Source organism: Idiotropiscis lumnitzeri, chromosome 6 (assembly GCF_059441095.1).
Source record: "Idiotropiscis lumnitzeri isolate Australia: NSW breed Sydney's pygmy pipehorse chromosome 6, RoL_Ilum_1.0, whole genome shotgun sequence".
Taxonomy (NCBI): Eukaryota; Metazoa; Chordata; class Actinopteri; order Syngnathiformes; family Syngnathidae; genus Idiotropiscis; species Idiotropiscis lumnitzeri.
Window position 1 is genome coordinate 22,437,048 of NC_142396.1, and position 14,566 is coordinate 22,451,613.

The 14,566-nt window shown below is 40.8% G+C and overlaps 2 protein-coding genes and 1 long non-coding RNA gene across 4 annotated transcripts in view; 2 read left to right on the forward strand and 1 right to left on the reverse strand.

Annotated features, from left to right (window-relative positions):
* The window catches only part of cdk10 (cyclin dependent kinase 10), a 108,792-nt gene that overhangs the window by 19,350 nt on the left and 74,876 nt on the right, over positions 1-14,566 (forward strand). For both annotated transcript variants that reach the window (XM_088298440.1, XM_088298439.1), the window contains one exon: positions 13,966-14,033. In XM_088298440.1, coding sequence (XP_088154566.1) covers positions 13,966-14,033 — 68 coding nt within the window. The remainder of the gene's footprint in view (positions 1-13,965; positions 14,034-14,566) is intronic.
* The window catches only part of LOC148335911 (uncharacterized), a 39,462-nt gene that overhangs the window by 5,242 nt on the left and 19,654 nt on the right, over positions 1-14,566 (reverse strand). The gene's annotated exons all lie outside the window — the stretch shown is intronic.
* On the forward strand, positions 7,507-8,713 carry LOC148335912 (uncharacterized). The gene is made up of 3 exons (XR_015844133.1): positions 7,507-7,695; positions 7,837-8,031; positions 8,219-8,713. It is a non-coding gene; the product is annotated as an uncharacterized LOC148335912 (long non-coding RNA).

Consider the following 14,566-nt stretch of genomic DNA (forward strand, 5'->3'; position numbering starts at 1 on the left):
TGGAAAATGAGGCACAATGTCTGTTCCATAACTGTATTAATGATATGCTTTGTCTCAGAATAAAAATCTTTGAAAACAATACAATACAAACAACAGCTACAGCTGTAACAAAGCGCTTTCCATATGTAATGCATTAATCAAAGTTTCTGCTGTCTCTTCAATCAAAATATCTGAATTTATGTCCTCAAAAAGTCTTCATAAAGTTTCTTCATAGTGTGCTCATATTTTAAGTTTGTGTGTCACAAATTAAATGTTCTCACAATGTATCTGAATGAACTGTATAGGACTGTGCGAGCCCAAGAAACATCCAACAGGTCTGAACCAATCCTGGCAGAAAGCATCATTCTGATTCAGATCATCGCGAGACTGTACAAAAGAAGAGTGTTTATACTATAAAACAGACATTGTAAAACAAATTAGGCATACATGCTTTTGGTATTGCGATTTTTCATTTTTCCTTCCTCAATATTGCTATCTTGATTGAAGATGCAATTACACAAGCAATTACTGCAGTGGTTCTCAATTATTTCCTGTCACGCCCTCCCAACAAAGAAGAATTCGCTCCTCCCCACCACCATTTTTTTTTTACATTTCGTACTAATGTACATGTTCTTTGTATATTAATGTTAGATTGTCACTCAAATATCCCTTAACAAAGCTAAATTGATAAAAAAATGTCATTTTGAGAACGACTATTGTGAGGATCTCGAAACTCAGTAATGTTGTGCAATTATTGATGAGATGATAAATATTTACAATACGTTTTTGCATAGTTTTTTTTAACTTTATTGACATGAACAAACCAAACAGTTATTAATACGTACATAATATAGAAAAGACAAAAAGAGCCTGGGGGATTTTAAACAAAAAATCTAACGTAGCCGTCGTCTTATTTTGTTTAGGTACGTAATGGTTGCAATACAACATTTCTGTTCATAGCTGCTGGCTCTCCGCCCAAACGCGGTTCGAGTCAGACCTCTCTTAAAAGTCGAGCATACATCGAAGCAATTAATTTTAGCGCTTAGCGCCGCCTTGCTCGCTTCCTAGTGTAGAATGCTACTTGTTTACGAAGTCGTTTATTTGCCATCACATAGCTTGTTGCTTCTGCTGTGCGCGGACTTACATATAGTTCAAATAAAGTCAGTTCTGCTACGGCGCAAGATAGCTTGGCGCGGTGGATTTAAATAGCGGCGAAAGAAATCACTTCCGGGTCAACGAGCGACGGGGCGACGCTTTTTTTAATCAGTACTGCGTGACAGGGCGACACTTTTTTAAACCAGTACTGTGTGAACTAGGGGCACAAACTCAAACTCGCGTTGCCTGAGATCGCCTTTTTTGGTCCCAAAACTATGCATAAAAACATGTTCCCCAGGGTCCCACGCGGGCCCCCCTTAGCATCGCGGGGCGCGCCCCACTATTTGAGAATCACTGAATTAATGAATGTTCATCACGTTAAACTGTACCAGGTCGATTATACAATGTAATATATTAGAACTCTAACGAGCAATTATTTTGCTTCATTTAATCAATTTAATTTGAGATTATATTGGCGATTAATCCGATTAAAAAAAAATGTTTTAAATTCTGTCACTTGATTCACAAAAAGGACATTATTTGAAATTGACAGATAATGCACAATCATAAATAGTTACAAATCAGTTACTGATTTGGTCCCTGAGATGTCATAAAATAGGCAAAAATGGTGATCATAGTTTCCAAGAGTAAAAGCAAATTTTTATTTTCACTCGCCACAAAGATAATTCATATCCGAAGAGCTAGTTTCTGTATCTAGGGATCAGAGCGCCAAGGTCCCTGCGACTTGCCACTGCCCTGCTCACATAGTAACCAACCCCTTTGGCTCGTCCGTCAAGTGGTTAGCCCATGGGAAGGGGAACCCATGTTGCCATTTCGGGCTGAGTTTCCTCCGCCTGATGTCCGGGCTCTCACTTAGAGATAGGGTGAAAAGCTCGGGTGGGACTCAAGAGTCGAGCCGCTGCTTCTCCGCGGTGAGAGGAGCCAGATAAAGTGGCTCGGGCATCTGATTAGGATGCCTTCTGGACGCCTCCATGGTGAGGTGTTTCGGGCATCTGTACCGGCAGGAGGCCCCAAGGACGACCCAGGACACGCTGGAGAGACTACGTCTCCTGGCTGGCCTGGGAACGCCTGGGGATCCCTCCGGAAGAGCTAGAAGACGTGGCTGGGTAGAGGGAAGTCTGGGCTTCCCTGCTGAAGCTGATGACTCCGCAACCCAAACCCAGTCAAGCGGCGGATAATGGATGGATGAATGGATGGGCAAAGATAATCTGTCTATCAGTCTGCTTTCATTGAGGAAAATAAGTAATTTGCATATTTCCATTTGAGATTCTGAAATTCTGAAGATGAAAAAAAAAATACATGCAAGATTTTACATAAAATATCTGAGCAATTAAATGATTACTAAAGAGAATTAGCGAATAATTTGATCTATTTTTTTAATACTTGGATGATCTTAACATTGGCACTTATATACGAGGTTTGCATGTAAAAATGCCCTAATAATGCCCCACAAAATCAAAAAATACCATGCCAATCTCTTCTTCATTTACACAGGCTGAAGCGGACAAGAGCATTAATGCGCACTTGAATCCCGATTGGTTAAATTTCAGACATTCAGCTAAACTGAAGTCATGTCAACTCTCAGGAGGCAGATGGCGGCTGACAACGGGCAGCAGACGGGCATGGATCTTTGTCCCGACCCTACCAACAACTTTAGCTTCTTACTGTTCGTCCAACTTGTGCCTTCATGTTGCGGAGTTGCCACCCAAGCAGTAGCATGCGTTTTCCGACATTGTGTGCAGCTGCCAGCTGTGGTGTGAGAGTGAGTGGGCGTCGATTTCAGATGTAGACCTCATCAAACACCGAGGCTGTCTTCTTGAACGGTGCGCATGACGGAGCGGCCTGTGGGGCAGCTTCGGGAGCGCCAATGTTCAGCGAACAAAAAGTTCCAGCGACGAGGCCGACTCCACAGTCGAGTGTGGCCGCATTGGAACGCCTAATTTCGGCTGTTGAGTTTAAAATTGAACGGCGTGTTGCAGGTCGAAAAACTGGGGCCAATTTTCATCCAAATAAATGTGCATGTCTACTCACTCCCACTTCACTCTCTGTAAATATCTTGACTCGTGCTTGTGCCCTGGGTCCTCACTGTGATCAGCAAAGGAGCAAGTGTGCCACATCCTCTCAGCATAATCAATGTACCTCTGCTCACTTCCACAGTTCCTCATTCATATAAATCAGCCATGGAGACGTTAATCCTTTTGATGTGTTGAAGTGGTCATGGAGGGACGTCCACATGAATTTTGGTGTCAGTTGATTTTCAGTTTTTGGACTTTATAAGCAATGAAAGTACAATGATTTGCAATGGAGAGTTTGTAATCTGTCCCTGAAGTGACTCTCGCAGTAACACGGAGAAAGCGGAGGGGGGGGGGGCATATTTCTCATTAAAAGTAGCCATTTTTTAATCATCTCATATTTCCTAATTCCTCCAAAATGACTGGATAAAAAGAAAATTATGACTAAATTCAGTTTCCCGATAAAAAAATATATAAATTGAGCATGTTAGTAAAAAATGGACCATCTTGGCTGGACAATACTTTAAGATCAAGTCAAATGAATCATAAATTAATATGAAAGGCAGTTTATCTTCAACAATTAAACAGAAGTGATCCATAAAATGTGAGCTGCGATATGACTGGTTTCCCCCACAGGAATAATAACAGATTTATCCATCTATTTCTGTCAGGATTGTGTATCTCTGGCTCTCCGGGCAATATGATATGTATCTCCAGTGATAAGCATCGGTCGGACGGAGACCCATTTCGATGAGAACGGAGGATGAGGATATATATATATATATATATATATATATATATTTTTTTTTTTTTTTTAAAAGGATGGCCTAAGCCAGGACAAAAGTGGGTTTTTTTCTGTTTCTGTAATTGTCCCTAAACTGGTCATATACCATGTGTATAGAATTAAATTATGCACAGATTGAAATCTTGTAAAGTTGGAGGGTTAGAAAAGACAAAAGAAGCTACAGTAAACAGGCCAACAAATAGTTCAACTTAATGCACAAGTGTATACATGCGTCTTTAATAGTGTTTTGAACATTTCTACTGAGGTGGCGCCTCTAATATCTGTGGGTAGTGCATTCCAAAGCATTGGTGTCCGAATAGAGAACGGTCTAGAACCTGCGGACTTCTTTTTGGCTCTCTGGATCACAAAAAGACCAGCATTTTGTGAACGAAGGTTTCGGGACGGAACATATGGTACCACGAGGTCAACGAGATAGGAAGGTGTTAGGCTTCGCATTATTTAATAGGTAAGTAGCAAAACTTTAAAATCACATCTCAAGTGGACTGGAAGCCAATGCAAATGGAGTAGTATTGGGGTAATATGATCGAACTTTCTCGTCCTAGTCTAGCTGCTGCATTTTGAACTAGCTGCAAACTTTTAATACTAGACATGGGTAGACCCAAGAGCAAAACCTTACAATAATAGAGGCGAGACGTAACAAACAATGGATTAAGATTTCTGCGTCAGTTTATAGAATTGGACAAATTTTAGCAATGTCACGCCAATGAAAAACGCAGTTATAGTAATATTTTTAATGTACAATGGAAAAGTCATAGTTGAGTGAAAAATAACAGATTTTTTTGTTGAATCACTTTGGGCAATATTACATTTATCGATACTCCGACGTGCTGGTCCAATGATCAGCATCTCGGTTTTATCTGAGTTAAGATGCAAAAAAAATAAAGACATCCATTGCGAGGTCCCTATTGTTTCTGTAGAAATTATTATTAGGGCCCGAACAGTGACCGCTGCGAAGTCCTTATTGTTTTTGTAGAAATTATTATTATTTTTATTTTTTTTCCTATTTTCCGGTCGTTTGATCGCATTTTTGATCTCCTAAACATGCACGAAAACTCACCAAACTTTGCAGTCTCATCGGGCATGGTGAAAAATTTGACATTTTAACATTGTCGTAAACGGCGCAAACAAAATGGCTCTCTAGCGCCAAATAGAGTGGGAAACATCAACGGAAATCCAGGCCCGTTTGACCTAGGCCTCCGAAAATTGCCAGGCACGTGTAGTACCCCGTGACGTACATATAATTTCTTCGATAACAATAATCTAAAATGAAGAGGAAGTGAGTTATGAAATTTTGAAATGTCCAACTTTCGTCCATTTTTGCACATTTATAGTGGTCATTCTTTTGAACCCTGATCCTAGAGGGTTCATCTGGTTGCCTTATAATAATAATATTCCCTTTATTAGTCCCACAATGGGGAAATTCGAGATTCGAACCCAGGCCTCCTGGGGAGACTGGGTCCGGAACGCGGCGCCTTAGACCACTCGGCCATCCTGGCAGCTATCATTCCAGCTGTACCCTCTTGTGACCTGGGACTAACACTGGGACAAAGATTTTTAGTTTCCGAAATACTATATGACGTTGACGGGGCTTCGAAGTTTTTGTTTAATATTTCCTTCGCTGCAATGAACAAAATGCTTAATAACTCGTCTGCACATGCTGCTAAAAATCCAAAACGTCACATGTACATAAAGAATCGGGACCCGAAGACATCTATATGTTTATATTCTGTTATACACATTGCGCCACCTAGTGACGACTAGAAATATCATTTTTTAAATATTTTAACGTACTGCATGCAGCCCTTTTAATGAATCCAACTGAAAATTGGTCAGACATGACATTAACTATTGTTTCAATAATGGCTCTTTAGCGACACCTAGTGGGGCAAAATAAAAACCATTCCCGGCCAGTTTGACCCAGGCTTACGAAAATTGGCATGTGTGGCACCCCGAGACGTACAAAAAAGTCCATTGCAGCAATCGTCTAAAGTGTACAGGAAGTGAGTTTTGAATCTTATATTATCAAATTTAGGCCCATTTTTGCACGTTTATAGGGGTCAATCTTTTTGCTCCTTGATCCTAGAGAATTAATCCCATTAAAAATTTCGGCTGTACCATCTTAACACCTGAAACAAACACTGGCCGTGTCCAAATTAACAGGCTGCGACCTCCGAAGGCTGCTTTTTCGGCCGCATGACGTCACTTTCTGCGCGACACGACCGCGCGTGGTGTCCAAATTCACGGCTGTCACGTGCGACCTTCGAATCCAGCCTTGGAATTGGTCTTCGTTTCCATGGAGCCAAGGCCGCTTGGCGCAACATTTACGTTACGCCCCCATATACTTTGCTCCTCTGTTCGACGCAGGTGATAAGTATTTGCGGTGGATTTATAAACGGCTTGGATAATCAATGGATAATCAGCGACGAGCGCCAGACCGAAGGCATCGGCTTAGCAAAACATTTGTATTATTTCATTTTAAACGATGGAACCCGAACTTTTCTTCATTTTATTTCACTTTTTAGTTTATTTCCATTTTGTTCTTGAGGAGAGGAGGATCACGCTTTCCCATCGCAGAGTTGTCCTTTATCGAAGGAATTGAAGTAAGTTCTAAATTCGTCTATCAGCATTTTCACACTATTACCAACATTGACAGGTCAATAGGGTTATAACGTGATTGTTACAGATGAACTAAAAACATCAGTAGTACAACTTCAGTAGTACATGTGTTAGCTTCATAATAGAACGAATATTGAATGGAAATGATATAATTATATACATTCTGAAAGAGTTTTTATGAATTTAGATAATTGTGACGGCTTTATTGTCCCCGTGATTAGTTTGTACATATGGTAAAACACCAGAATAACACTAGAGAGTTTAGGGCCAGAGTTATTAAAATTAAGTTGGTGATACTGTAGGAATGATGCAAGCAAATGAAACAAGTACAATAATTAATGCGTTCATGTTTTTTTTTCTTTATTCAAAACATTAACAGCCAAGAAGTCCATGCTGCAGGATAAACCTGGGTGTGCCAGTGTTGGATCGTTTTTTCAATTGAGTCGCCTGAGCAGGGACTCATTCAGAGTGTTGCTGAACCTCCTGGACCAAGACCGACGACATGGATGGGGTGTCGAGATAGAGGTCCTTGTCTTTCTCTTCTGGCTGGCGAGTGGGGCATCATATTGGGTGGTGGCACGAGCATTTGGGATGCCGCGGTCCACTGTCCACTACATCATCCACCGGGTCACTGGGGAAGTGGTGGCTCTTCGCCACAGAGTCAGCCACTTCCCCAACACTGCAGGAGACCTTCAGGCAGTGACCCAGGGATTTGCAGGGCTGGCGAAGCACCATGCATTTGCAAGAGCTGCTGGAGCAATAGATGGTTGTCATGTCCGAATCAAGCCTCCAAGTAGCCCTGATGGTCATGACTACAAGAACCGCAAACTTTTTAGCAGCATAATCATGCAAGCTGCGTGTGACCATCAGGGTCGCTTTCTGGACATATACGTGGGTTGGCCTGGATCAGTCCACGACTCCAGGGTCCTCCGGCACAGCCCTCTTTACCAAAGAGGGCTATATCCTCCTCCAGGGCACTTCATCTTGGCAGATGGAGGGTATCCGTGCCTCCAGCGACCACTCCCCCTCATCACTCCTTACAAGCGGCCAGTGCAGGGCGTGGGGGACCGGCGCTTCAACGTTCATCATTCCTTTGGAATGATGAAGGTGAGATTCCGGGCCATCTTTTTCCACGCCCTGGAGGTGCACCACACCTTTGCACCACATGTAAGTAAATTAAAAAAAAAGTATCAATGATACTTATACTTTCAATATGTTGCTCTTTATTCAGGATCAAATCATGTCCTGTTCAGTGCAATAACTATCAAATATAGCTAATATACAGCATTTCCTTTTTATTTCTTTTAGGTCATCGCTGCCTGTGCCGTCCTCCACAACATCTGCCTTGGGGTGGGCGACCTCATGGCCTCGGAGGACGAAGGGGAAGAGGAGGCTGCTGTGGAAGAGGTGGCTGACACAGTCGCTGGAGTGCAGTGGAGGGACCACCTGTCTGCTCAGGTGTCTGCCCTGGAGGAGGTACTAGAGGACCACGAGTATATTTAGGTATTTAAATACTTTTAACTGCACAATGGTATTTGAGCAATCATCCCATCAAATATGCCACAAAATAATCTTTAACTGAATCATCAAACAGCACAGCCACACAAACATGGCAAAATATCAGAAGATGGAAAAATAGATTCATATACAATGTAATGAATGGTTAATAAATCTATCCCATCTTTTGTAGTGACATGGCAGCCATCTATTGCCCCAACCATCCCTGCAAACCCCCACGTAATGGATGATGTAGTGGACACTGCAACCGGTATGATGCTCCACTTCAAGTCACGAGAGGAAGATCAGGACTCTTGCTTGTGCCCCATCCATGTCATGGGTCCTGGAACAAGGGTTCCATCCATGCTCCAAATGAGTCTCTGCTCAGGCGAAAATTGGCAAAACAGCACTGACACACTCAGGTTTATCCTGCAACAGTTATGAACTGGGAAATGCTTTTTTATTTTCTGTGAATAGTTACTGTGAATTATAATGTACTAAATTTATGCCTTGTTTGTCCACCAGTTTTTCAATAAATTAAGTTTGTAAGCAAAACAGACATGGTGGAGTCTTCATATTATTGTAAAAGTTTTGGTCTTTCACAAACCTGGGCTTTTTCACTTTTGTCTGAAGAAGCTGATCTCAAGATGTGACTGGGATACGAACTAGTTCATCTGTTTTGAAAGTACCCCGGTTTTTGTTTACTCTTAAATGAATGCTATCTAAATTTCAGTCTTGAACACCAAGCATATTTCACTCATTTTTTATTTTGATCTATCATCTTTTCCATCAAACTGAAAAACCTTTCAAATGTCTCCCTCCTCTCAGTTGCCCTTCCCTCCTCTGCCAACCTCTGTCTCTCCAATTCCTGTCTCCGCATTGCCAAGTCGAGTCTGTATAGTTTGATCATTTCATCCTCTCTCCTTCGCTTTCTCCCTCTCTGTCGTTGCTCCGGCTGTTGGCCTCGCTCTTCTTCTTCTTCTACGACTTCTTCTTCTTCCTCCTCCTCCTCCTCCTCCTCCTCCTCTTGCGTCACCCTGGCCCGACTTGGCCCTGGGAGTTCTTCAGGGATGGCCTGACTTGGCCCTGGTCTTTCCTCAAGGATGGAGGCAATTAGGACAGGGGGTGTGATGGACGGTCTCTGTCCGAGCACTCCATCCATGAGGTCGAACCAGGGCCAAGTATCGGCAGTAGCTCTCCCTGCCACCCCTTCGCCAGTGCCTGGGTTTTTGCAATCCTTTATATGAAAAGAAGCAAAAAGATAAAACAATTATATCTTCATTTTCACACACAAGAAAAAGAAATGTGGACTTCCATACTTTATACTTCATTTTTAAATTATCCCATTTTTTTTTTGCCTGCAGGGGCGTCACTTTGCCCTGCAGCTCAAGCTTTTCAACGATGGTCCTGTATTAAATAAATAAAAATGCATGCAAAAATAAAGGATGAAAAAATGGGTAAAAAAGATGCAAACATTCGTCAGAAATCCTGGTGTTATGGGTAACATGCAGATTTATGCACTTCAGTACATTAGTTCATGACCGTTTCAGTGCGTTTTATCATGTTAATGTGGAGGGTGAATCATCTATTATTCATTAATATCAGTAATTGGGGAGCACATTGCAGGAGGTACATGGAATTTATACAGGGCACATTCTGTGCTAGGATAAACAGCTGCGTGTTAGCGCAAATCTAATTCAAACACAAATGGCTGATGAATGGAAACTAAAATTGCTATAGTGGGTCTCGCCATTCTTATGCGTTTTCTTTTTGATATTTTGAGTTTAAATGGATGGAAATAAGACAATAACCCGTCAAATATTTTTCCCGATAGTAATTGTATTTTTACCTCCATGCTGTGGCTGCGGAGAACTTGGCCCCCGTAAAGAGGCTGTCGTACTCCCCGCGCAGCTTGATCAGTCGCGCGGTCATCTCCTTGCTCCCTAAAACATAAGGGAAAGATTAAATAAAATAATGCTAACATGCAGAATTAGAGACAATTCAAATGTTTCAGCCGTACCTCCTATGCAATAGTTCTTAGAGCTACCTTAGTTATATTTGGCCGATATCGCAACTAATAAAATTATCTTAATCTGGAGCTAAATATCCAAACATTGCTGCCCAATATTTCTCATGAGTGATGTTTTAATATTGCATATAAATAACTTATACTTACATCTGAAAGTGCACTCCGATGAGTCGGAACACGTGGCTTCGGTAGTTTGCATCTTGCGAGTGTAGAACGGCGTAGAAGAAGAGCGAGGCTTTTAAGGCTGCGAAGGTTGCATGCTCGTAGCCTTCATTCAGGGCCCGTTTCCATGGAAACTCCATGGAAACGAAGACAGATTATAAGGCTAGTACTCGGAGGCCGCGTGAATTTGGACACCGGCGTAAGCGTTCTTGTCGCACCGGAAGTGACGTCTTCTGTCCGCCATATTGGACATCGAAGGACGCAGCCTAATTATTTGTACGTAGCTATCGAGCCTGTCCAAATTCACCACGGGTTATGCGGTCCATATAAGGCTACATGAGGAGGAGCCTTCTTAGGCTTCGAGGACCCAGCCTGCGAACTGGCCTTCGGAGGTCGCAGCCTGTTAATTTGGACACGGCCACTGAGACGAAAATGTTCAGCTTTTGCAATACTATATGATGGGGGCGGTGCTTCAAAGTTTGCGTTGAATAATTCTTTCGCCACAATTGACAAAATGCTTAATAACTCCCCTGCACATGCTCCAAAAAATTCCAAACTTCACATGTATATAAAGTGTCGTGTCCCAAAGACATCTATATGTTAATATTCTGCCATACATATAGTGTGGCAACAAAAAATATAATTTTTTACATTTTAACGTACTAAATGTTTTTTGTCAGAACAACCTCGTCGTTAATCTTACTCTACACCGAATTTTGTGACTTTTCAGCAAAGGGCGTGGCCATTACTGTGCCGCAAAATCTGATTATTCTCCGAGGCAACAAAAGCTTCTGTAACCTGTAACATGACTTTAATGATCCTATCTTCTAAATTTTTTTTCACATTTAAGGATAGTCGAATCCTGAAGACATCTACCAACTTATTTTTCATCTTCGTAGTAGCGCACCCTACTGGTTAAAGCAAATACAAGTTATTTACGTTGATGTTTTTTTACGAGCAGGTTAACAAGGTTTACCTCATATTTGCTCGGATGAGTGGTTCAGCCTTGAGGATGTCACAACATGAAATTTGTCATGTTTCGTGAAAAGCTGTGGGCGTGGTTTCGTACAGTTCGCCCAAAAAAAAACTTATTTTGAGTTCTAAATATGAATGAAAACTCATGAAACTTTACACACACGCCAGACCTGGCAAAACCATCAATATTTTATTAGTTTGTCGTGCCGTGGTTTAAAAATGGCTCTGTAGCCCCAATGAGAGTGGCAAAATCAAAAACAATTCCGGCCCGTTTGACCAAGGCTTACAAAAATTGGCAGGCATGTGTACCACCCTGAGACATACAAAGAAGTCCCTTACAGCCATTGTCTAAAATGTACAGGACGTGAGTTATGAATTTTTGAATGTCCAATTTTGGCTCATTTTTGCACATTTTACAGGGGTCATTCTTTTGCACCCTGATCCTAGAGGATTCATCCGATTGCCTTAAAATTTAGGCTGTACCATCTTAGCACACTGGGACAAAGATTTTTAGCTATCGAAATACTATATGGCGGGGGCGGGGCTTAAAATTTTGAATTTAATATTTCCTTCCTTGTGACTTTTTGGCGAAGGGCGTGGCTATTACACTGCCGCAAAGTCTGATTTTTCTCTTTGGCAACAAAACCTCCTCTAGCATCACTCAGATAATCCTATGGTCTCAAAATTTTTCACAATTGAGGATAGTCCAACCCTGAAGACATCTACAAATTTATTTTTCATCATAGTTCTAGCGCCACCTACTGGTTAAAGCAAATACAAGTTATTTTCGTTGATGTTTTCCTCAGAGCAGGTTAACAAGGTCTACCTCATATTTGCTCGAATGAGTGCTTAGGCTTTCAGGATGTCACTCTATGAAATTTGTCATTTTTTGTGAAAACCTGTGGGGGCGTGGCTTTGCACATTTTGCCAATAAAACAACGCTTATTTTGAGGTTCTAAATATGCATGAATATTCATAAAACTTTGCACACACATCAGGCCTGGAAAAACCGCCAATATTTTATTAGTTTGTTGTGCACCGAGAGTGGTAAAATAAAAACCAATCCCGGCCCGTTTGACCTTGGCTTACGAAAATTGGCAAGCGCGTATACCAACCTGAGACATACAAAATAGTCCCTTGCAGCCATCGTCTAAAGTGTACAGGAAGTGAGTTGTGAATTTTTAAATGTACAATTTTGTGCCATTTTTGCACATTTACAGGGCTCATTCTTTTTTCACGTTGATCCTAGAGGGTTCATCTGATTGCCTTAAAATTTTGGCTGTACCAAAGAATTTTAGCTTTTCTAAATACTATTTTACGTGGGCGGGGCTTCAAAGTTTGTGTTTAATATTTCCTTCGCCGCAATGGACAAAATGCCTAATACCTCCATTGAACATGCTCCAAAAAATCCAAAACTTCACCTGTTCATAAAGAGTTATAAAGTTATAATTCGGTTGTACACGTAGCGTCACCTAGTGGCGACAAAAATGCTAATTTTTTACATTTTAACGTACTGAGTGCAGCTCGTTTAATGAATCCTACTGAAAATTTGTCAGAACAGCCACAAAATACTCCTGGCCGAATTTTGTGACTTTTTGGCGAAGGGCGTGTCCATTACGGTGCCGCAAAGTCTGATTATTCTCCGTGCAACAAATGCTCATGTAACATGACTCAAATGATCCTGTCTTCTCGAAATTTTTCACATTTGAGGATCGTCCAGCCCTGAAGACTATGAACTTATTTTTCATTATAGTGGTAGCGCCACCAACTGGTTAAAGCATATCCAAGTTATTTTTGTTGATGTCTTTCTCCGAGCAGGTTAACAAGGTCTAGTTCGTATTTGCTTGGATGAGAGTTTAGACCTTCAGGTTGTCACAGTAAGAAATTTGTCATTTATTGTGAAAAGCTGTGGGCATAGCTTCGCACAGTTCGCCAACAAAACGGTTATTTTGAGGTTCTAAATATGAGCGAAAACTCATGAAACTTTGCACGTCATGCCTGGCAAAATCATCAATATTTTATTTGTTTGTCGTGCAATTTTTTTAAAATGGTTCTCTATTGCCCCCAAGAAATTTTCAAAAAAGCATTTCCTGGATGTGTGTTTCACCTAGCTTTTTGAAGATTTGATGAAGTATGTACAAGGCTAAGAATTACAAAAAAGTCTCTTGGAGCCATATGCTAAATTGCACAGGAAGTCATCCATTTTTATTTCAGTTCAAACATTGACGAGGCTTTGACAACAAAAGCCGCTTTTACTTTATCTACACAATAATTTCACCTGAAGATTTCTCACATTGGATAATTGAACTGGTCTGAAGACATCTACAAACTTATTTTTCATCGTATTGGTAGCGCCACCTACTGGTTAAGCCAAATCCAAGTTATTTTTGTTGCTGTTTTTCCCGAGCAGTGTTTACGCCTTCACAATGTCAAAATTCCTCTTGAAGATTCCTGACATTATTTCTTGTAACTATTTCACATTTCCAACTTTGCCAGGGCTGCGAGGGCCCTTTATAGCTGCTCGCAGCTTGAGTTAGGGCCCGAGCACCGACCTCTGCGAGGTCCCTATTGTTTTTTTGTTTAAATTCTTCTTCTTATTATTATTATTAGTATTATTATTATTATTTTTTGTTTTCTATGTTCTCCGTGTTCGTTCGCATTTTTACCCCTTGAACATGCTCGAAAATTCACCAAACTGCTCACAGCTCTAGTTATTATTATTATTATTATGACATTCTGCATAGTTGTAATTCTTTTCCTTACATTTTTCCCAGGTGAAATGTATCATACTGCAATTGTTAAGAGGGTTGCGCTATCTCCACCAGAATTTTATCATTCACAGGTCAGTATCTTATTTTTACTCCAAGTCCGTAAGACTTGGTTGTTTCTCTGTTACACTTGCAAGCACATGCAATCCCTATTGACAGAAACCTGGTTTAACATAGAGCAAATCTTTGCTTCCATTGAAAGTAATTGTCCTGCGACTATGTGATTTTAACTAAAAGCTTCATGCTGTATAACCGCCATTCATTCTTCAAAGCACTGTTTCCTTTCTACATGATTATTGTTCTTTGAGCTACACTTCACAAATAATTTTTAATTGTCATTTTGCATACTCAGTAGCTAGCTGTGTAAAAGTATAATGTTGTGCGTAATTTATATAATATAATTTTCACAACTTGTTGTAGGCCATATTCAGTCAGTAATGTAAAAAAAATAACATTGGTCAGCAACTATATTTTCTGTCATGCATTTGTAAGCCTTGTGAAAAACAATTATTAAATGTCCTCTCAAAAATGTACTCTGAGTACAAATTTAATTGGCTCACTTGTTGAACTGACTTGCATGTGCTAGCATGAGAAAGTGTTTCTGGGA